This window comes from Tamandua tetradactyla, chromosome 15 (genome assembly GCF_023851605.1).
Source record: "Tamandua tetradactyla isolate mTamTet1 chromosome 15, mTamTet1.pri, whole genome shotgun sequence".
Classification (NCBI taxonomy): domain Eukaryota; kingdom Metazoa; phylum Chordata; class Mammalia; order Pilosa; family Myrmecophagidae; genus Tamandua; species Tamandua tetradactyla.
In genome coordinates this window covers 22,376,587-22,399,741 of record NC_135341.1, presented here as the reverse complement: position 1 = coordinate 22,399,741, position 23,155 = coordinate 22,376,587, and the positions used below count along the sequence as shown (strand labels likewise).

Genomic DNA, 23,155 nt, shown 5'->3' with positions numbered 1-23,155 from the left:
AGGGTACTGCTATGACAAAACAGTCTATCTGCTGGTATGTTTTTTGTTGTTGTTGTTATTTGAATTAGTTTCTAATACTGAAAATCATAAGATTTCACCTGAAAGTCTGAATTTCTGTTCTCATTTGAAAAACGAGAAACTCTAGCAACTTTGTATTCTTGCAAGACAAAAATCTCCTAGCAATGAGTAGCAGTTGCATTAATCATTATAAACTTCTTGCAGGTTTTCTAAAATAAATGGTTAAATTATTTTACTTCAGTTTTTGAGTAACTGGGCGCAATTTAAATATATTCAACAGGCATTTACTTATCAAGAACCCATTATGAGTCCATACCTGATGTTAGGAGTTTGAAGTCTTGGACATGGTCATGAAAACTAGCAAAATCCCAAGTGTAAACTTAACTGATCAAGCTTTGTAATACTCAGTTAAAAATAACACGTATACAAATTTGAGGAGATGGTTTATAATAAGCCATCAGTACAATTCCTTGGCTTTCAATTTAAGGAGATTGGAGTTTAGAGAAATAACTCTAAGGGTGCAGGAACTCTCTACAATGTGACCACCTCTCTTGAAGATTTCTACTGAACACTGATTTTACAGCTAACGCAAAAACCAAGGGCTGATTCCAAGATATGAGGTATTCAAGGTCCCTAGCTTTCACTAGGCTCGACCTGCATCTCCATACCTTTGTGCCTAAGAGCAGCATGGTTCCTTACAACACCCTCACTACCTGTGCCTCCCTGAGTAGAAGGCGTGCAAAAGCCAGTACAGTGAGGCCCTTTGCCCTGGGCATTAGTTGCTGCCTATGCAATAATTCTCTGTTTGGAAATAGACTCAGGGTATAAACTGCTAAATACAGGAAATGAAATTCAATCAAGTAAGTTTCTTAACAGGATTGTTATTTCATATAAAATCTGCAAAAAAAAAATTTTTTTTAAGATATCACATCCTTTCCTTTTCTAACCATCTGAGAAGTCAGATGAGACTCATCAGGTCTATCTTAAGCCATAATTGTACTCTTTGCTAGATTTACTGTCAATGCAAATAATCATAAGCAAGGCAACTGTATTCTACAAGCCTAAAGAAAGAAAGTCCATGAGATGACTATCAAGTATTATCTCACAAGCTTAAGCTTTTCCTTTCCCTTACAAATACTATCAGAAACGTAATTTTAGGGTCCCAAAAGCAACAAGCTAACACTGTGAATTAAAAACTCAGGTGTAAAAAATGATGTTTTTAAATGTGTAGTAAAGGAAAATAGAATTTCAAATGTACATGTATGGGTTTCTATACTAGATTTTGGAGTGGACTTTTACAAAACACATTTCTTTATGAAAATAGGCTTTGCTTCTATTTAAAAATTCCAAAACATTAAATATGTAGTAGTGCTTCCAGTAACATATGGTTTGAATTAATATTGGTAAATAACTGCATATAAAATGAAACTACACTAAACTGTTAGGAAAGATGACAAAATAAAATACAGGCACTACAAACCATTGCACAGGTGTATGCCATATTACCAGATGAAAAAAATTTTGCAATTACAGGCCTACTATTTACTTCACTTGTGTGTAATTATATTTTATACATGTTTGTTTAGTAATATCAATCCAAGACATCATTTTGAGAACATAATTAACTGGATGGTAGAACAGAATGTGGGTTTTTAAAAAATTTTTGTGTTTCTGTATGTTAACGAAGTTGTTCTTTGTTAGTTGTGTTTAACTGCCATCTAGAGTTAAAATGAATCTATTTCTTCTCTTTTCTACTGCTCTTCTTCAAAAAATTTTGAGCATATAAGCCAACATATTTAACCCTATTTCATGTCAAACATTCTTCAGATAAAAAAAATTGGAAAATAATAATTTTCTTCAACCAATTTTTCAAAGTAATAACAGTTCCACCCAGTAAAAATATTTTAAGTTGATTCAAAATTGAGATTGGCATACATTCTGATTAAAACACTATTTAAGATTATAAACAACTCAACAAACAACCTAATACACATTTGGATTTAGGGAAATATATTCAAAATTTAAATTAGGGCAGGCCATGGTCGTTCAGCAGGCAGAGTTCTCGCCTGCCATGCAGGAGACCCGGGTTCAATTTCCGGTGCCTGCCCATGCCAAAAAAAAAAAAAAAATTAATTTGCAGTTTACCTCTATGGTCCTCTATTGTATTTTTTCAGAGCCCAAGAAAAGCAAACCCAAATACAAAGAAAAAAAAAATACAGGAGTTTCTTCTTTTTGTTTCTTTTACCTCTGAAAAACAGAGTAATGAAAACAAATCCCAAGTATATATTTAATTGATTAAACTTTTTAATATTCTTACATTAAAAGTAACACTGTCTTGTAAACCTTCCTGGCAATGTGGGACAAAAATCCTAGAATGAGCTGGGACTCAGCATTAATGGATTGAGAAAACCTTCTCAACCAAAAGGGGAAAGAGGGAAATGAACCAAAATAAAGTATCAATGGCTGAGAGATTTCAGAGTCCAGAGGTTATCCTGGAGGTTATTCTTATGCATTATATAGATACCACCTTTTTAGTTAAGGTATAATGGAGAGGCTGGAGGAAACTGCCTAAAAATGTAGAGCTGTGTTCCAGTAGCCATGTTTCTTGAAGATAACTGTATAATGATACAGCTTTCACAGTGTGACTGTGTGATTGTGAAAACCTTGTGTCTGATGCTCCCTTTATCTACTTTATGGACAGATGAGTAAAACATATGAATTAAAAATAAATAAATAATGGGGGGAACAAATGTTAAAATAAATTTAGTAGATTGAAATGCTAGTGATCAATGAAAGGGGTATGGTATGCATGAGTGTTTTTCTTTTTTTTTTCTTTTTCTGAATTGATGCAAATGTTCCAAGAAATGATCATGATGATGAATATGCAACTATGTGATGATATTGTGAGTTAGAGATTACGTATCAAGAATGGAATAATCATATGGTAAGAATGTTCGTGTTTGTATGTTGTTAGGTTTAAAAATAAATTAATTAAAAAAAAAAGTAACACCCAAATTCGAGAGAGTTTATAACAAAGTCAGTACAATCATTCAGCTTTCAATTTAGAAATTCATTATTGAAGAACAGTAGCAAAGGGATACTTAAGGAAATATAAAATCAGATTTGAAAATAAGGCCTAACATCCGTTCAAGCACATTCACATGAAACATTAAAAAAAAAATCAAGTAAAACATTTTCTTCGTGCTGCTCTCATATGATTAAGGATATGTTGTTTCATTTTTAATTAACTGTTCAAGTGCATTAAACCACAACGACATTTTCTGACAATATTTATACAAATCACTAGATCCGGAAACAAAAAAGTTGCTCTACAGTAAATATGCAACTCTCGTTCTTTCAAAGGAAATTATATGAGAGTTTTCAAGTTGTTTCATGTTGCAAACAATGATGAAAACTTGTTGGCGCAAAGAGCCTCGAATTCCTCATGAAACATGGTGGTAGAGTATTAAAACAAAACAAAACAAAACAAAACTGGGAAGGACCTAATACAATGCTTACTAAGTAAAGTATGCATTTATAAAGATTCCGAAATGCTTGCTCATCGTGGACCAATGATAGAGTAGTTACAGGATTATAAAACCAACAGGGAAAAATATGGAGAAAATAAGGAAACAGTATAGAGTCATAGAGAGATTAGTAAATGTACTGAAAGACACTGGGAAATTGAGAAGACAGAGCTGGGGGTAAAAAAAAGCCTTCCTAAATTATACTCAGCTGGAAATATGTCAGTTTAAGACAAAAGGATGGCATGAGCTTTAAATTATTGAAATTTGGGAAGTAAAAAAGTATACATATTTTGCATACAACATACAAATGATTTCCTAAAAATTATCACGCTTGCTTCAATTTAAAAATTGTAAAACTTTTTCAAGGGCATTTTAGAACTAGTGAAAACTTTAATTTGTTTTCCTAAGGAAGGATGAGGCATATGCAAATTCTCACTGGAAATCTCTAGGATTGAGAATAGCATCAGCATGGCCTTGTTCTCTCAACCAAGAATATCTGCAGTGTAGGCACCAGCTGTGATAATGATTTCTCTGCTGCAGAGGTTTATCCAATAGGGTATAAACTGATACCTGGTTCATTTGACAAAAGCTCCTAAAGAGATATCTGGTTATAAATTCTCTCCAGTCACAACTCATCAAGGCCCAATTTAAATCACTTCAGATATATTTTGAGTATGGAATATTTTTCCATAATAAAATGGACAGACTAGAACTATGGAACAAGATACATTTACAATGATTTCATTTTAAACTGAAGAAAAGCAGAAATACAAGCAATTGGACCCATTTCACCAAATCTCTCTAAGGATTTCCTGAAACAGGAAGAAAAACTAATTCTATTTCAGTCAACAGTTCTTCATTTTCTTTATATTTATCTACACAGAATAAAGTCAATGGACACCCAAAAACATGACTTTGATATAAAGTATAACGACATTTACTGTCAGTAATTTGGAGTCTTTGAAACAGTCAAAGATTCCGTGATTCTTTTAATCATTTCTTCCTCTTTAAACTCGTCTTTCCTCTTCCATCTTCGAATCTTCCTTTTCTATCCTCATTTCTGTTCTTTACTTAACCAACTCACCTCCCACAACTCTTTATTACTATTAAACCATCATTTCTAAATTCTCTAACACAGAAATGACATCTTCAAAATTGGGGAAAATGAGAAGGAAATATTTTCAATGCTTACATTCCACAGGCCCTCGCACAAGATGTATTCTCATATACACTTCTGTGAAAACTGTTTCCTTCACTCAGAACATACCACACCCACTCTCCTATCTTCTGATACAAGTCACAAACAAAAGGACCTGCAAACCCCGGCTATATTTCAGTCTTCATCTCAACCTATCAAAATGCTGTCTAGACTATTCCAACTTATAGTGCTTTATCCTTTCTTCTCCAGCATCTTCAACCTGCATCATATTTTTAAATTACACATTGTCAAAAAAAAAAAACATACATGATAATTTAGAATACTGGCTGGAGTTCACTTACTATCACAGTGATCTTGGGTAAGTCATTTCTGTAAGACTGAATTTCCTCGGCAATAAAAAGTGGGATAGTAAGAGCGCAGTGCCTTTGCTCATAGGGTTGTTATAAGGATTACATGAGGTAATACGAGCAAAGCACCTGGTACAGAATGAGAATTTGAGATATATTAGCCATTTTTAGGTTGTCAACCATTACCCTCTAGCCTCTTGTGAATCCCATAAGAGCCCAGCCAGATTGTAGGTTTTCAAGGTTTTCAAAAATACAAATGCTTTAATGTGCTGTCTCCCAGGTCTCTAGTTTATGCAACACATTACCAATTTAAGAAAAATTCTCATTTGTAATCTTGCATAAAAGATAAATAAAATGTAACCATGCAAAAGCTCTCTTCCATTCTTAGAAAACAGGACCACTCAAGGATCTATTTCTTATCTTTACCAAGCAGTAAGGGTGTGGAACAGCTAAATTAAGAGTCCCATCAACTGAGTATATCTATCTCATCTCTAATTATAATAGAATTTCAATTAGGGGAATTCTTTCATTCAATCATTCAAAAACATTTTCTCAGAGCTTACATGTCAGATAGTAGTCGTAGCTGAGGATAAGGCAGCAAATAAAAGAGACAAAAGTTTGAATTCTAGCGTGTGTGTATGTGTGGTGGTGGGGGCACTGATAAACGAAGAAGTGATTATATAAAATGTGGCATGGTATTGTGTTGTGGGAAAAAAAGCAGGAGGAAAAAGAGCCAAGGGGTGGAGTTGTGATCTTCCATAGGCGGTTCAGGGAATGCCTCTCTTGAGGAAGCAGCATTGAAGGACAGAAGCAACTGAGTCTATGGAGGTACACAGCAAAGGAAACATTATGTGCAAGAGTCCTGAGGCAGGAATTATGTTTCACGTATACATATCCAAGAGTGGGGGAAGGCAACGAAGAACTGGATTGCCCTTTATCAATCAGCAGATTAGCTTTAAGGAAGAAAACAACTACACCCCATTCAAACCTCAATTTCTTCCTCTGTGAATTGAGAGATATACAATATACCTCACCAGATTATTTCAAGTCATAAATATGACAATTGTGAAAATGTACTTGAGCGCTCTGAAGGATTATTACCAAGCGTGTACCTTGGGGAGTGTGGGAAATGTAATGAAGGCTCTGCTGGTTTCAAGCAACAGCCTTGGACGTACTAGCAACCAAATCGGTTTCCTGACTGTCAAATGAGGGTGATGGCACCTATCTCACGGGGTATTGTGGGGGATTCGATGAGCTGATCCAGGTAAACATGGTCACGGATGCACAAAAAAAGGTGAAGACGTGAACGATCAATACTGTCAGTACCGGGGCTCAGAACTACGAGCAGGTAAAGGCTTCACAGCTTTGCTCAGCACGGGAAACCCAGGACGGAACACCCTGAAGGCACTGCATAGCAACTTGTTAAATAAACTGAATAAATGTGAAATCCGGACTAATTTGCTGAGTCCTTCCCTCGTGTCTATACTCTGCTGTGGTATTTCAATTTATAAGAAGGTAGTTTCACTCACTGACCTTTTTTTAACTTACGCAGGTCCCACTTTAAAAGGCTCTGAAAATGAGCTATCCCCAAATGGACTTTCTCCGGGGCTCAAAACGACCCTTCCAGGCCACCCTTTCCACCGTGAACCGACAGGCCTCCTGAACAGCTGTATTATCACTGGCCGCTGACAGCCGTCGCCCTCGTTTTATAGCGACGTGCTGGCGTCACCGCCCGGCGCGCGTGCGCAGAAATGATAGCGTGACCACGCCCAGACCTGCGCGGAGGACCCGGCGCCCGCACCGTCGGGGTGGAGCCCAGCAGCCACCGCGGTGAGTGAATTCAGGTGGCGGTGGGGCCCGCGGGTGGGTTGTCCCGCTGTCCGACGGCGGCCCAGTTGCCTGCAGGGCTAGTAGGAGGGTGTCTTTAAGGAGGAGGAGCTGGGGTGGTGGGGAAACTTCGTCAGTCCTTCGGACTTAACCGGGAGTTGGGCTGAATGCCGCTGGCATCTAGTTAAAGGGCAGAATTTGTCAAGGGGGTTGTTAGCAGTGCTGGTGGAGGGCGTTAGCAGGAGAGAAATTAAAGTGAGCGAGCTTTCCGGGATTTCCCTGACACGTGCCCTAGTCGGCTCTATTGTGAAGTGAAACTGTGTGGACGGCGGTGTCGATTGGCCTGCTGTAATCTTAGTGGAAAACTAAGTCCCCGACCCGCCTCGGGCCGATAGCTGTCCGTGGTACCGGAAAACATTGTTGAGCCTTGAGAAGGAAACCCAGTGAGGGTGGGGTCCTACCTGTTTCCCCTGGCTGTGTTCAGCGCCCTACTCCAAGCCGTGCATGAAGTAAATGAAGAACTCGATCCTTTTATAATGGCTGGGCATGCAGACGATTAGTAGGCACTCAGTTTTTAATTTTATAAAATTTTGGAAAGCCGGTGTATCATTCCAGCAAGGAATTTCATTCCCGTCTTTTTCTCCGTTACTCAGGCACCTTCAGCTTTTGCACCAAGTCAGTCAAGCAGATGACTCACCTTCAGGCTCAGGGCCTTCATGGCATTTCTCTAGACGTTCACCTGTATTGGCCCAGGCTTTTCAGCCAAGGTGAGCTTGGCTTATGGTATAGAGTGTGCATGGGAGTGGGGTTTCCTAAATTTCCCGTGTGAGATTGCTGAGCGGCCAGGATAAGGTGAAGGGGCCTAACTACGCTTTCCCCCACAGTTACACATAAAGATACTTTAGTTTTGGAAGAGAGATGGTAGAACTGGGCAATCTTACAAAAAAGGAAAGACCACGAGTTTCCAGTTGGTTTTCATACTTGTTTGCCTTTCTATGTGTATGTGCACATGCATAAGGGATGATGTACCTGTGTTGAATTTTACAGAGTGGATGTTTTTTCTTTCTGTTCATTCAATAAAATGTTTACTATCTTAGTACCAGCTGCTTGTTTGTTTTGGGTTCTGATTAAGGTTACAGGGGGGTGGAAAGGGAAAAATATGAAATATGTCGAATTTTCCTTATTCATGATGTTTTGAGATGCATCTATCATACAAAAAGCTATGCAATGTGAATAAAAATATTTTCAAATGCATTCTTTCATTGTATACATTATTACATTTTAAGTCTTATTTTCTCTTCTGAGAGAAATAATGGGCTGAAGTATTAAAGCTAGCAAGTGTTGCAAAACTGTGGACATGTGAAAGAAATCACTTTCAAAGCTTTTATTATTTAGGAGAAAGCTTCAATTAAGGATGACATCCTTGTTTGCACGAGAAATTCGCCTTTCTAAAAGACATGAAGAAATGTAAGTATGTGTTTACAGGTTGATGTAAATATATTAATGGTACCAGCTTTATTAGACATGGTGTGCACAGGAAGACTTAAAACTTTGAAAGTGTTTGTTTTTTTTAATTTTGCAATACTTGAGATGTTGGTGTTAGAGAATGTCATTGTCTCTTAAAATAGCAAAGATTAAAAGGTGTGATATGGAAAACATTTTGTTCAGTGAACAAATGGACACATCAGGACAAATATTGTATGATGTCACTTATGTGAGATGTCTAGAACTAGCAATTTCACAAGAGACAGAAAGTAAATTAGAGGTGACCAGGGAATGGGGATGGAGGGAGGGGAGAGTTTTTGCTTGGTGGGTATAGAATATTTGTAAATTTTTTTTTAATGTATGATTATGTTTAATATAGTTTTACTTTTCATTACAAGTATCTGGATTAATTCATCCTCCTCCAACCCTTTCTAGAGAAGCTTCACATTGGTATTGGTATTTAATGGACTTCTCTAAGCCTCTTAACTCAGGACTGGCTTCTTGGGCATGTGACCTATGCAGTTAAAAAGGACCCAACCCTCAGTTCAGTGCTTTTGTATCACTTTCTTAATAATTTGTTTTTTTTCTTTTTATTATGATGAAATAATGTAACATAAAATTTGCCATCTTAACCATTTATAAGTGCACAATTCATGGGCATTAATTACACTCACAATGTTGTGCAACCATTCTCATTATCTATTCCCAAATGTTTGATCACCTCAAACAGAAACTCTGTACCCATTAAGCAGTGACTCTCCATTCACCCTCCCCTCCCCCTTGTAGCCTTGAATGTACTTTTGGTCCTTATGAATTTAACTAGTATAGGTATTTCACATAAGTGAAATCAATATTTGTCCTTTTGTGTCTGGCCTGTTTCACTTACCATAATGTTTAAGGTTCATCTATGTTGTGGCATGTATGAGAATGCCATTCCTTTTTATGATTGAATAATAGTCCATTGTATGTATATATCATATTTTATTTATACATTTATCTGTTGATGGACACATGGATTATTTTCTTAATTTTTTTTAACAAGTGGTCTCCATTTTCATTTTGCACTGGGCCCTGAAAATTATTCTTATTTAATATTAACTTTTTCCTTCTCTTCTTCTGTCTGTGGGTTCTTATGTTTTTCTTTAATTACCAGGTCCTTAGTAATTCCTTGGCCTTCTAGGGAATTCTGTTCCAAATATTACCGTTCAAAGAACTAGGTTTTTAGTGCTACTCTCAAGAACAGCCCTATGAAACAGTATTTCTGGAGAACCTTCACAACATTTTGGGAAACGGTTTGACTGTTATGTATACCACTTATGTATTTTTATCATCTGACATGTTTTTGAACCAATCATTTAAAAGGACCAAAAACTTGTAAAATGAACATTTGGCCAGTGAGAAACTTTTAAAGTATAGTACATATAAAAAGTAGTTTGATAATTACTTCAACTTTTTACATATTTCATCAAGTACTGTCCACCTTGTTATAAGTATGCTATATACACATAGCCTCTCATTCATATATCGAACCATCATCTTTTTCTTTTGGGAAAGAGGAAAAATATTTTTATTGCTTCTTCAAACATATGGAAGTTTAGCACAATTCTAAATGTGTAACATGAGATTCAGGGGTACTGAAGTGTTAAGCAGAAGGTTTCGTATAGCAAGTTATATCAAAGTATGCGTGTGGGAAAGTATATATAAGTATGTGTACAAAGGGATATGTATTACAGCTTGCATTTTCACAAAATTAAAGCATATCTTCAATACTCTAAAATAATTTCAAAAGACCAGAGAGGCCAAAAAAAAACCCAGAAGCATATACTTATGGGCTATGTAAAGAATGTGCTAATGAAAATTAAAATCTACCCAAATTGTCCTAGTTTTTCTAAATTAAGTTTATCTGAATGTTTCTACTTGTTTTATTAATTGACATAATTGGCTTTCAAAATAATTTGGAATTGAGGTACAATTAGATTACTTTTTAATATCAGGAGGTAATAAATTGTCTCACTTTAATCTTCTTTTTTTCATAGAGTATCACAAAGATTAATGTTACTTCAACAAAAGGACAATAGATTTGAAGATCAAAACATGGAAAAGGCATCTCAGATGCAAGCAGCTGAGACTGCTTATAAGAGGAACCTTAGTCTTTTAAATGTAAGTTTCCATGACTTGACTGTAGAGATTTTTCCCACCTTTTCAAAAGTGTTTTGGGTGAATTTCTTAATTTTGATTTGTATAATTTCTTTGTTCTGAATAATAAATAGGACTAATGAAGCAGCATCTCTTTTTAAAATCTGTCTTAGATGGTTAAGTAGCATCTGAATTCTAATTCTTTAAATGAAAAAAATATTATTGGAATATGTTTAAGCTAAGTGTTTTCAATCACCCAGAATATCAGTGACTATAGGAGAAATTTTAAGGTCACCTTTGTGTAAGATTAAGAAAGTACAAAATAGAAGATGTAGCTTTCTATCATCTATCATCTTTTATTTGAAGGTAGATCCTGAAATACCATAAAGTTCCTATAAGGCATTTAGATCCAACTCTAAGTATTTAACATCCTAAAAATAAGGTCAATTTGATTTTGCCCTTCTGGGGCCACAGTCAACACACAGAGTTCATATTTAAAATAAGAGATTTCCCTGAACTCTTCTAATGGTGATGAAGAGTGGTCAAAGTGTCTCATTGTGCAGGGCCTCACCATTTGTCCAATGAGCCCATTTGGAGTAAAATCATATGTGTAACATTTTTGGCTGCTTGCTACACTTTGCTTCCAGAATTGTATGGCTTCATCCATAATTAAAACCCTAAAGTTTGCTTCCATTCAAGCTTCCAAGAGATCCCATGACTAAAACATTTGGTAGTAAGACTATATTATTTAAGTTATAAAGCAGTGTTTTCAGTTTTTTATTGTTAAATATTTTCATCGATAGGCATAATATAGTTATCTTCTGTCGTCACTAAAGGATAAAGGAAGAGGAAAATTCAGTTATCTTCTCAGCTTCTGGCAGTTTGATCCACAGTAATTTAAGTCACAGCCATAGTGCTACCAAAGCATTCTATATTGCCATATGTCTTACTTGCCCAGTGGTGTTTGCAATATTTATTTTTAAATGGTAAGATACAGGATAATATGGAATTTGCCATGAAATGTCAGGAAAGCTAAATTAGAAGTTTTGATTGCTAGTTACCTGTAGCTAGTGATATGATATTTGGTTTTCAAGGGTCTTCCTTTTAATTAGCAAGTATTTAATGAATGTCTGAAGAATCCTATTGAGCTATCTCTGAGCGTAAAGTGAGAACAAAATATGTATAAAATCAGAGTTCTTGACATCAAGGTGCTTACAGACTTAATTTATGGCACAATATATGAGACCTTATATGATAACACATTAAATGACATGGAATAAACTCGGCACTGTAGGAACAAGAGCAAAAAAATCTTTGAGAGCTAGAATATTCTAAGAGGCCTCAGAGAGGAGGCTAAATTGAGCTGTATTTGAAGAGGCAGAAGGCAAGACATTTGTGCTGGTTTGAAGCTGTTATGTACCCCAGAAAAGCTGTGTCCTTTTCCCAGATCCAATCTTGTGTGGGCAGCCATGTTTTTTTAATCCTGATTTAATATTGTAGGGTGGAAATCTTTGATTAGATTGTTTCCGTGAAGATTGACCCACTTAATTGTGGGTGTGGCCTTTTGATTAGATGGAGATATGACTCACCCATTCAAGGTGGGTCTTGATTAGTTTAGTCAAGTCCTTTAAAAGGGGAAGCATTTTGAAGAAACCTTAGATGCAGGCACCAACTCAGACTTTTGGAAATGCAGAAGCCCCAGGAGACTCCAGGAGCTCACATCTGCCATAGATGCAGACATTTGGAGATGCTTGGAGTGCAGACAGAGAAAAAGATGCCTAGACAAGGAAGTTTGGAGAACCCAGCAGATGTTGCCATGTGCCTTCCCATGAGATGCTAACCAAGCTAGAAGCCAGAATTCTGCCCCAGAGAAGCTAAGTGAAGGCCCATAGATGCTTAGAGAGGAAGCCACTGGAACCAGAAGCTGGAAGCAATGAACTGGAAACAAAGATCAGCAGATGCCAGCCACATGTCCATGTGACAGACGTTGGCTTTTCTATGGAGTTAAGGTATCTTTTTCTGAATGCCTTAGTTTGGACATTTTTACTTCCTGAGAAATGTCACTTGCCACCAATCCAGGGGGGTACAAGGGTTCATGGCAGGTAGTTCTCGCCTACCATGTCGGAGACAAGGGTTTGATTCCCAGCCCATGCATTTCCCAAAAACAAACAAGCAAGCACACAAACAAAGAAAAAACAAACACACAAAAATTCAGCAAATGGTACTGCGATAACCGAATACTCTCACAAGGAAAAAAAATGAAATGTGACCCCAGGTGTAGAGTATACAAAAAAAAAAAAAAAAAGAGCAAACCCATTTCTGGTACACTGCATCCCAGGAACAATTACAAACCAATACAGCATTCTACTGGATTCTTACACTATAACCAAGACCAGAAAAATGAGTAACCCTGATAATATTCATGGGGCATTTTTGTGCTAATTGACTTGGAAAGTCACAGGAAACAAAATTGTATATGTGTATGGAGCCAGATAAAGGAGATAGAACTTCATATGTAGAAAGGATATAGCACTGAAAATGTTTAAACAAAAGAAAAATATAAAGTAATATAAACAATATATGAGTGGGCATTTGAGAAAGATTGATTTGCTATTTAGATGCAAGATGATTTCAACAATGGAGAAACTGCAGTTAAGGAGGGTAGCTAAGAAATCATTGTTATATCTAGAAGGGAGATAATGAACCTTCCTACAAATAGTTTTGTAGTCATGAGAAACTTCAGTCTCTATCAATCTTAATCGCTTAATTTTTAAATCCCCTAGCCTTTTTATTCCCCCTTTTATTTGTTGAAGAAATTTAGGGCGTTTGTTCCTACTGTCTGAATATTGATAATCATATCTTTGAGGTATCGTTCAACATATTCCTCTGTTCCTCATAATTCTTTTAAATTGATAAATCTAGAGCTATGCTGTCCAGGAGAAATTGAATGCAACCCACAAATGTAATTTAAAATTTTCTAGTAAGTACTTTTTAAAAAGTTGAAAGAAATAGGTCAAATTAATTTTAATAACATATTATTTAACTATTCAGTTAATATATATTCATATGTACATTATTTCAAAAATAGTCAATGAAAAGTTATTAATTAGATATTTTATTTTCTCTTTTCTTCAAATTCAGTATGTATTTTATATTTACAGCACATCTTAATGTGAACTTGCTACGTATGGCTAATGGTTCCCATATTGAACATTTAGATCTAGAGGCCTGATCAGATTCAGGCTCAGTTGTGCAGTGAAGAATGCCTCTGTGAGGCTTCATTGTCCCTCTTTTTGGAATTTTAGCAGTCATTGATGACCATTACCTAGATTAATTAATTCATTACCGGTTGCAAACATGATATTCAAGTTCTTTTATTCACTCTCTTTTCAAAGCTAAACAATTATAGGAAGTGAAACTTCCCCTCATCAATTACTTAGTTACACTGAAGCAAGTTCATATAGGAAAAGACATAATGAGTGCTTGATTCCTTCCCTTTTTTTTAGTTTTCGGAATAATAGATTTGGTTCTCTAGCATTTCCAAAGGTGTAAAGGAGATCAATGCCTTTTTTTTTTTAACATATCTAGGATTTGAAATATTTCAGTCCGTTATAATTTATATCCTTACCGTTGCTCAAATTATCCTGTCTGAAGTGGGGTCTCTTCAGGTTAGCTCCTGAATGCCTCTGACACAATCCTATCAGTCTTTGATAGTTTCCTTCCTCTCTGGTATCATAAGATCTTTCATGCTCATCATGTACATTTGCTGCCCAGACCAGATTTGACTATTTCTCCAAGGTGCCCTTTATCCTTTTGTTGCGAAATATATTTAGAGCCCTAAGGGTGTTTATTCCAACTTTCTTGCATCAAGAGCCTGTATCAGTATTTTCAATTCAAATATAGGATCACAAGGTTTTTAACTTATAAGTATCAAGCTTGTACTTCCATTTACTTCTTGCATGAAAAATTTAAGTTCCCAAAGAATTTTCCAAAGCTAAGTGTCTTAGTTTCCAGGCTTCTATGACAAATACCGCACAATGGGTTGGCTCATGATTTTGAGGCTAGGAGAAATCCAAAATTGAGTCATCAGCAAGCCAGTGCCCAGGCTGTAATATTCTCAGGTTGGTTTGTATCCCTGCTTCTTGTCACATCGATATCCTCTCCTTTCTCTTCCAGTTCTGTTGATTGCTGGCTCCCTGCTTCCCACTCCCCCTGTGGTTTTCTCTGTATAAGGCCCCCACAATAGGATTAAGATCCATCCTGATTCAGTTGACCACATCTTAACTGAAAATAACATCCTCAAAGTATCCTATAATAATGGATTCATACCCACAGGAATGGAACTAAGATTAAGGTTTTTTTCTGGGGTATAATTCAACCTACCATACCAACATAACTCCTCATTTATCTTATCCTCTGGTATAGACATCACTACCACCAACCATGTGATTACTGAAAATAGTTTTCAGTAAGGTTTTTTTTTTTAACATTCTTTTTGTCCTTAGGGCTGTTTGGTCAAAATACTGTGTTTTTAAGACCGAGTGATTATACTCTAACTCCATAACAGATTTGTTGCATTTATATTCAGTTTTTAGGGTTTATTTTGTTTGTTTGTTTTATAACCACGTAAAATTTTATGTGACCCAGTGGCGAATCTGTAAAACAGGGTAACACAGTCTGGTCAATAAAATCTAGGTTCTCCCCTTCTTCCCTCCCTCCTCCTTAGGTAATTATTTTTTTAGTTCTTAGTTTATATTCAGGAAACTTTGATAACTCGGTTATTTATTAATCTAATGAATATTTAATGCCTAGTATATGTCTTGCATGTTGTTAGATACGCTGATACGTAAAACTTGTATGAGACATAGTTCTTACCTTCTGTAAGTTTATAGTCAAAGTGGAGGTTCTTGTATGGAAGTAAGAGGATATAACTTTCTGTAGAAGGCTGGGGTCAAATTGCAGAGATTTTTCTGTCAGGCTTATAAATTCAGCCTTCATCCTCTGTATTGTGGGTGTTTATTGATTATTTTTAGAATTTATTGATTATAAGGTGAACATGTTTGAAAGGATTTGTATAGACTCATATGTCCCACCAATTAACACTACAGTATAAATAAGTTCTTATATGAAATACTGCAAAGGTATGAATCTTGTACAAAGAGCATGTAATTTCGGGATATAGGGGGGGAAATGCTATCGCATGCCATGAACTATGTTTAACAGGAAAACATCAACAGTACCGCAGCAATACCAGGGGTACATAATGGGGAGAGGGACAAGAGTTAGGGGGAGGTTTGAATTTTCTGCTTGGTGAAGGTGTGTTTATTTAGCTATCTTACTCTTGGGAACAGTGAAATTATCTAAAATTGAGAGGGCTGATGGACTGTTGACTTTGGACATTATACATGAGGCCCAGGAGATGGAGGTGGCAGAAAGATGCACTGAGAAGTAGATTAGTAAATGATGGTATAAACATACGATCGAGCACAGTGCTGCTACAAAAATGAATGAAGTTGTGAGGCATGCAATGATGTGAATGAACCTGTGGTGAGGCAAAATAAGCTAGAAACAAAAGAGCGAATATTGTACGATCTCATTTAGAAAATACTTATAAGAAAACTGGGGCCTAGGTGTAAGCTCTTATAGCAGTCATGTTTAGTCCGGAGTGGTAGTTGTTATTTCTGGATTTTGAGGGACTGTTTTATATATGTATAACCTGGTATTTAGAGATAAAAACGAAGCTGATCGGGTTGGGATTAAGGTAATTCAAAATACAGAGGTAAGGAAGACATCGCCTATATTTTAGAACTTCACCTACTCTTTGAGACCAAAGGAAGAAAGTTTTATTACGTCCAGAACCTACATTTTCTGTAGCACATAATCTAACTCAACCTGTCTGAATAGATCATTTAAATAATCCAAACAAAAAGAGCCCAGAATAAGAATGGGAGCCTTTAATTCTGTATAGCTTAATATAATGCCTGGATACATCCCAGAGTATATTAAGCAGATAATCAAAAAGTATTGGCAAAGTCCCTTGAGGAATGGGAGAAAAATTATGGAGCCATTAAACTTTACCACCAGGGAAACCCCATATACTATGTCAAACATTAGGGACGCCCAAATCAGTCGGCCAAGCCCTTGATCTTGAGGCTTGCTCTTGCAATGCTTATGTATGTAGCAGAGAAGTTTAGCCTACCTACAGGTATGCCTAAGAGTCACCTCTGGAAGATCTTTTTTGTTGCTTAGATGTGGCCTCACTCTCTCTAAGCCCAACTCTGCAAGTGAAACCATTGCCCCTCCCCTCCCCCAACATGGGACATGACATACAGGATGAAAGTCTCCCTGGCAGCATGGGACATGACTCCCAGGGATGATCCTGACCCTGGCACTGTGGGATCAACAATGCCATCTTGACCAAAAGTGGGAGAAAAAGTATAACAAATAAGGTATCAGTGGCTGAGAGACTTCAAATAGAGTCAAGAGGCTACTCTGGATGTCACTTTTAACACTTAGACATTGCCATGTATCATAACTTGGCAAACCCTAACCAAAACCATTCCTGCCAATCCTAAAGAATGTCTAGGACATTTTTGTAAACAGCTGATGTATTTCTCCACTGAAAACATAAAACAAAAACCAAAAACAAGCAGCATTATCACCAACCCTGCCAAAAAAAAAGAATGCCTAGGACGTTATATAAGAGTTTACAAAGGTTCCATGCACTAGGGTAACTTTCCAAAACCTACAACCTCCAGGTGGGTCCCTGGACCATGTAAGTCCTGAAATACAGAGGGGCCAGCCCTTCCAGAACATCAACTAGTTCCATCCCCCTATCCCATATTATTGACAGCCCCTTCTAACATGAAAAAGTTAGAATAGGCATAGCCCGAATACCCCTAAAAGGTGGAAGAAAGATCAAAGGTGATGGTGGACTTATACAAAGAAGTAACAAATGAGTATGAGTGCTGAATCATTATACTGATATTTCTTTTAGCTCCAGTACCTTAGAGCAGCTAGAGGTAAAAACCTAAAATTGTGGAATTGTAACCCATACCAAACTCTGAAATCTATTCTACAACTAATTGTTGCAATGTACTTTGAAATCTGTCGCTTTTATGTGTGTATGTTGTTCAAAGAGAAGGAAGCATATAACGGAGAAGATAGGATTTAACAAATGAGTATTACTGCTGAATCATTATATTGATATTTCAGTTGGTCTCCAGTGTCTTCGACCAGCTAGAAAAAAACCCGAAAAATCATGGAACTATAATTTATTGATTATATTCTAGGAGAAGACTCATGTAAAGTAGCCCTTTAAGAAAAGTAATCAATCCCATGGGATAGAGGTAGACTAAGATATTGTCTAGATATGAGTCAGAGTAATTACTGAATAAGGACTTGTTAATGGGTGAATGTAATAACAACATAGCATTGGAAATTTAATGGAAAGGCCAAAGAGGAACAATCTGTAGAGCTTTGGAATTTTAAATGGCAGGAAATAAGAAGAGTTGAAGATAGAGAATACAGCATAGGTATCTAGGTGAATGGAATTCACACTACTAATTTAGTAGAAGGATAAGTTTCATTTTAGTTAGGTTCAGAAATACGGCCTACAAAAGGAAAGTTATTAGTAATAATAGTTGAAGCTACATAAGAGAGACAGTCTTGGAGGGAGAAGAGTAAAAAGATGAGGACAGATGTCACAAATCTTAAGAAAGCCCACCCTTAGGAACAGAAAGAGAAAGAGGGCAGGTAAGGAGAAAGAGTAATAGGAGTCAAAGAAGAAAGAAAACAGTCTAAGAAAGTGAAATATCACTTAACTAAGTAAGAATTTTTAGGAGGGATGATAATCCCTTCTTGAAATGCTGCAGAGATAACAGTCAAGTTTGTAATCTAAGGCCTGCTCTTCCAGGCCACATATCCTCTCCTCATATCTGCTCTTTTATTTGCAAATCAGCTCTTTTATAAGAGATATTGAGTATCCTCATTTTCTGGTCTTCAAGAAAAATGTTTATAATATTGTCTACAGTGTTAGTGGCACCTAGACCTTCCAATTACAGTATAACTGTTTTTAAAATAATGAGATCATTTAGATGGTGGTTATTCTATTTGTGTTCTTTTCTGGTTTTGTTTATATGATTTATAAAAGTAAAAATTATTTTGTTCCAGGACTTTGTAAAATCTCAGTGTAATAAAAGAACAACTTAGTTTCTGTATCTTTTGTAGCATCCGTGTCAAAAGCTCTTTATTTGTCAGTCTTAGCTGTAAAATTTTGGTATGGGATAGACATGCTACTAGATGGGTTTTTTATCCCTAAATTGGTGTTTTTCCCCTTCAAATCACCTTCTTCTAGACAGCAGGTGCATTAATCGTTGTGCAACTTTGGGGAGTCCCTTTAGGGAATTTCCTGTTTTTCCCTTTTACATTTCACACCCATTCCTTGCTCCTGCCGCTACCATCTGCTATCTCTTTTCTCCTGTTCGGCATTGGCTTCTTCACACCCCACTCCCACGCCCCTTTCCATCTCTCTCCGTCTGTCCAACAGCCCTGTACTTAGATTGCTCCAATGCTTGTACATGGATCACAGAACTTTCTCTTTTCTATAAACTCAGTAAGCTCAAAGGAGAGGAAAAATTTTACATGGTCTTTGGGCAAGCCCTCTCTGAACTTTTCAACCATAATCAATAGTCACAAGACAGCATAGGAGCTGATTTTTGGAAGTGTTTATTAAACAGAGTTCAAATGTTTCAGTAACAACTTGCCAGAGACTTACATTTTAGGTCTTGGAATTCATGAATGTGTTAAGGTAAGATCTTTATCAAGATATGAATTTAGTTACTCTTGCATTTTTAAAACCGTAAGAGAAAATACGTCTACAGATTAAACTGCAAATGAAAGCATGGTGCCTATTTGTAATTGAATCAGCTGAATGATGTATGTTTAGCAATAAAACTTACAGTTGATTTAACTTGGAAATCTAGTACTAAAAATCTAAATAGGGTAGTGAAAAGATTCTTGTCACAATGTACTGAGGGACCTCATTGATACTCTTTTAAAAAAATACATGAAATATTCTCATAATTAAAATTATAGTGGCATTTTAAACGCATGAAATGTATCCCACTGATATGCCAGTTACATGATCTGGAGAGACTGGAACTCTTTTAAGGTTAGCACAGCACGGGTCCAAGTATCTCACTGCTGTAGTATCAGAATATTTGAGTGTTTATCCATCTGACTGTTTTAGGTAATTTCAGAGCTAAATTAATGCTCTGAGTGGTTTTAGAGGAAGAATTTTTTGCAAGAATTACTGCACTTACTTGCTATTTAAAGTGAAAAGACAGAAATATTACCCACTTCCCTTCTATTTTAATATAAGAAACCCTGCATTCTCTACTTTGAGGCTGGCAAACTGATAAATGCTCAGTTCTCCTACTTCAGTGCTCCTACCTCAGTTCAAACCTTGTGTGCAGAGACCAGTTAAGGTAAGGCACTTAGAATATAGATCTTGCTAATACAGTGTCATTGTGTGTATGTTTATGTAAATATACTTTGCTTTTTAAATGCTGATGTCTGTTACAGGATCTGGAAGCAGCAGAAAAGTCTCTACAGACCAGGATTCATCCACCTCCACAGCATGAGGTGGTTTCTCTTGAGGTGAGAATATTAAGGAACGAACTTAAAAAGAGAGACCCTAACATGTTGGTAATGTAGTGTTAAACAGTAGTTATGCATGTGCCTTTCTCATATTTATTTCTTCAGTAAAATAAACAAGATGTGCTGTTTGTTCTTTATATATCTACAGTGCTGTGCTTTTATACATAATAGGTAATTGATAAGTACTAAAAAATAATTTTTAATCAAGTGGAAAATTTATAAAGATCCTGTATGTTTTCACCTAGTCACTTAAAAACAACTGTCCTAGGAGAAATTAAGATATCATGTACTATTGGAAATAAATATCAACATTTAAAAGAAAACAACCACAACTGACCTGTTCAAAACCATAATGACAATATTTACTAAATCTTAAGATGACACCATAACTAACCAAAGTGCTTTTCCTGTTGTCTGATGTCAGAAGTAGCAATTCAGCCCCTTCACCAAAAATTTAACCAACACTGTTTAAATGCATATCATCATGCAGTATAATGTGACTTTTACCTTATAAAGGTAGTTTTCCCTTATGAAGGAAAAAAAAAGGCATACTTGGCTTATGAGTGTATTTGTGATAAATGAGAATTTACTGCATTTAGAATAGTTCAATTTAAAAATTTTAATGACCTCTCTAAATACAACTTTGCTTTCTTCCTAACCTGGGATATGAATAAACTCAAAATTAAAGGCTGAGAGTTTTCCCCTCAATTTTCTGTGTCTCACAAGGTAACAAGAAAAGGGAATGATCAAAGATAGAAAAAACTTTGGTACAAAGTTGTGCCTTGGGCATGACTTTTTCTTTGCCCAATTCCTCGATACCTTTCTCTAATGTGTACAGGACCCATGCAGTTATAGTTGATCTAGCCATGAATGGCTGAGAAATCCCACCACAGGCCTCTGTTAATATTTTTCTTAACCAGCCTTGCACAGCAGGATGGCCTTTATTTTAAGTATGTCAGGCTGTTCCTCAGACTACATGCATAGTTGCGTAGACATGTAGAATCCCTCACCATTTTCTCCTTTCACGATCCCTGTACTTTTTAAATGTTCATAGTGAATACTTGTGTGATGCTATCTAATTCTTTGACTGAATTTCCCAAAATGAAATTGATCACTATTATCTAATATAATGTGCTCCTGTGACTGCCTTTGCAGGTTGTCTCCCTTTATCCTCCTTAGGCCCGTATCATGAGAAACCAGCAAAGCTTGTAGATGTAGTGTAGTGATATTGTTTAACCTTCCATAACCTGTATACCTCTAGAGCAAAGTGGGAATATTGCATCTCAATTTTCAAATTATTTGTATTGAAAATGGTTAGATGATGTTGATATTGTTTTCTATCATATAAGAACAATTGGAAAAAAATTACAATTTATCACATCAAATGTTCTTCTAAAAGATATAATGGGTGCAGATTTTCCCCACACAGTTACAGGAGCAATTCTGAATCCTATACTATAACATCCATTCAGTCCCTGATCTTGTTCCACGTCAAACCTTGTGATATTAATTCTGAGGGGTTTTTTTCATGTTTTATCATTTCATTGTAATAATTTCGGTATGGCTAATCATTTGGTGTGGGATTTGGAACAGTAAACAAAAACATTTAATTATCGTATAGCCACAAATGATACTACCGGAAATAATCACAAGGTTGGCCACAAGAGGGCGCGTAAAATCACAATAAAATTCTAAAATCTGTAATTCTGCCAGCCTCTGGTTTTACTGAGAAATTTGAAAATTAACACGAGTAAGTAGCCAGATTTTTTTCTAAAATTAACATAAAATGTTCTGCAGAGGAAGTGCATTCTATGTATATTCTGTGTGTGTGTGTGTGTGCCTGTGTGTGTGTGTGTGTACACACACACACATACACACTTAAGTGAATAAACATTTAGACTGTTATGAAGAGCCGAGTTCAATTGATTGATATGCTTTTTTACTTTTGGATGCTTTGTTTTGTTTTTTTCTCCAGACCCGTTACTGGGCATCAGTAGAAGAATGTATTCCGAAATGGGAAAAGTTTCTTTTAGGAAAAGCACCATATCCTCTTGGTTTTGAAAATCAAATTGAAGCAGACAATGCCATTCAAAATGAGGTGCAGCTGTAATTTTTTAACATGTAATTTCAAAAACCTTGCGTTTAGTAACACTGATATTAAAGTTCATTGCAGGAACTTTAGGAACTGGATGTGTTCACATTGTTCCATTACCTCCTGAGTGACAATGAAAACATGAGGATCTCCTGGGAAATGTCAGGTTATCACTATGTGACCTAATACTAGATTTCAAGTTGATGACTTTGCTTTCTATCAAACCCATGGAAGAATTAAAAACTAATATTGAGAGGTGGATTGTTTATTTACTAAATTATTAAATGTGTCATGTGTTATTTTAAAAATCACTTTCAGTCATTCTCATGTAAACAGTAAATAACAATTATTGGTTCTGATTTTAGGTTTTCGAGAATCTTTACTTTCCAGTTATTTCGTTATGGGGTGAGGTATAGGATCAAGGTGGTGGTTCACGATTACAGTTACTTTTAGCTAATGAAAAGACGGTGATGTTTAGCTGCTTTATTATAAGAATATTTTATCAGAAAACAGGTTCATAAGATGCCATGCCTTAAGGTAATCAAAGCTCTAAACTTCTAGAGATAGGAAGAGCTGAACCATAAAGGATTCAATAAGTAGCCAGTTTTGAGAGGTCTTAGACTTACTTGGTTTTAAACAAAAATACCCATTAAAGCTGGAAATAGTTATTGGATTTTCACTTGCTTATTTAAGGATTGCCAACCCTATGAATTGAGAATAACCCATCTCTCATTTTTTCATCTTTTAACTTGCCTTTCCCTCTCCCTTCTATTTTCATTATTTCTGAAACAGTTGTCCGAGAGCTTTGGGTCACAACCCTAAACAGCTTTAAGATTCCTCAATCCACCAGTGCTTATACACTAGAAAATAAATATAAAATTTTTGTAACTATAGAAGCAACTTC

The 23,155-nt window shown here is 36.1% G+C and overlaps 1 protein-coding gene and 1 long non-coding RNA gene across 6 annotated transcripts in view; one reads left to right on the top strand and one right to left on the bottom strand.

Moving 5' to 3' along the window:
- The window catches only part of LOC143656980 (uncharacterized), a 131,690-nt gene extending 124,928 nt beyond the window's left edge, over window positions 1-6,762 (bottom strand). Inside the window, exon 1 of the long non-coding RNA XR_013162672.1 lies at window positions 6,585-6,762. This is a non-coding gene — a long non-coding RNA (uncharacterized LOC143656980). The remainder of the gene's footprint in view (window positions 1-6,584) is intronic.
- Window positions 6,763-6,798: 36 nt separating this feature from the next.
- CEP15 (centrosomal protein 15) lies at window positions 6,799-22,519 on the top strand. 5 transcript variants are annotated; one of them, XM_077128803.1, is made up of 6 exons: window positions 6,803-6,881; window positions 7,532-7,645; window positions 8,274-8,345; window positions 10,400-10,523; window positions 20,085-20,159; window positions 22,135-22,519. In XM_077128803.1, exons 3-6 carry the CDS (start codon window positions 8,293-8,295, stop codon window positions 22,267-22,269), a joined length of 387 nt encoding a protein of 128 aa, XP_076984918.1. In that variant the 5' UTR covers window positions 6,803-6,881; window positions 7,532-7,645; window positions 8,274-8,292; the 3' UTR covers window positions 22,270-22,519. The 5 variants fall into 5 exon arrangements, with proteins under 5 accessions (XP_076984922.1, XP_076984918.1, XP_076984919.1 ...); XM_077128804.1 differs by having other exon boundaries at window positions 6,848-6,957; XM_077128806.1 differs by lacking the exon at window positions 6,803-6,881 and adding an exon at window positions 6,892-6,914.
- The last annotated feature ends 636 nt before the right edge of the window (window positions 22,520-23,155 follow it).

Excerpts from the sequence above, each read along its gene's own strand:
- CEP15 (XM_077128807.1), top strand. The coding sequence starts at position 8,293 with ATGACATCCTTGTTTGCACGAGAAATTCGCCTTTCTAAAAGACATGAA. Across the intron at positions 10,524-20,084 it reads GGAACCTTAGTCTTTTAAAT|GATCTGGAAGCAGCAGAAAA; the intron begins GTAAGTTTCCAT and ends TGTCTGTTACAG. Across the intron at positions 20,160-22,134 it reads ATGAGGTGGTTTCTCTTGAG|ACCCGTTACTGGGCATCAGT; the intron begins GTGAGAATATTA and ends TTTTTTCTCCAG.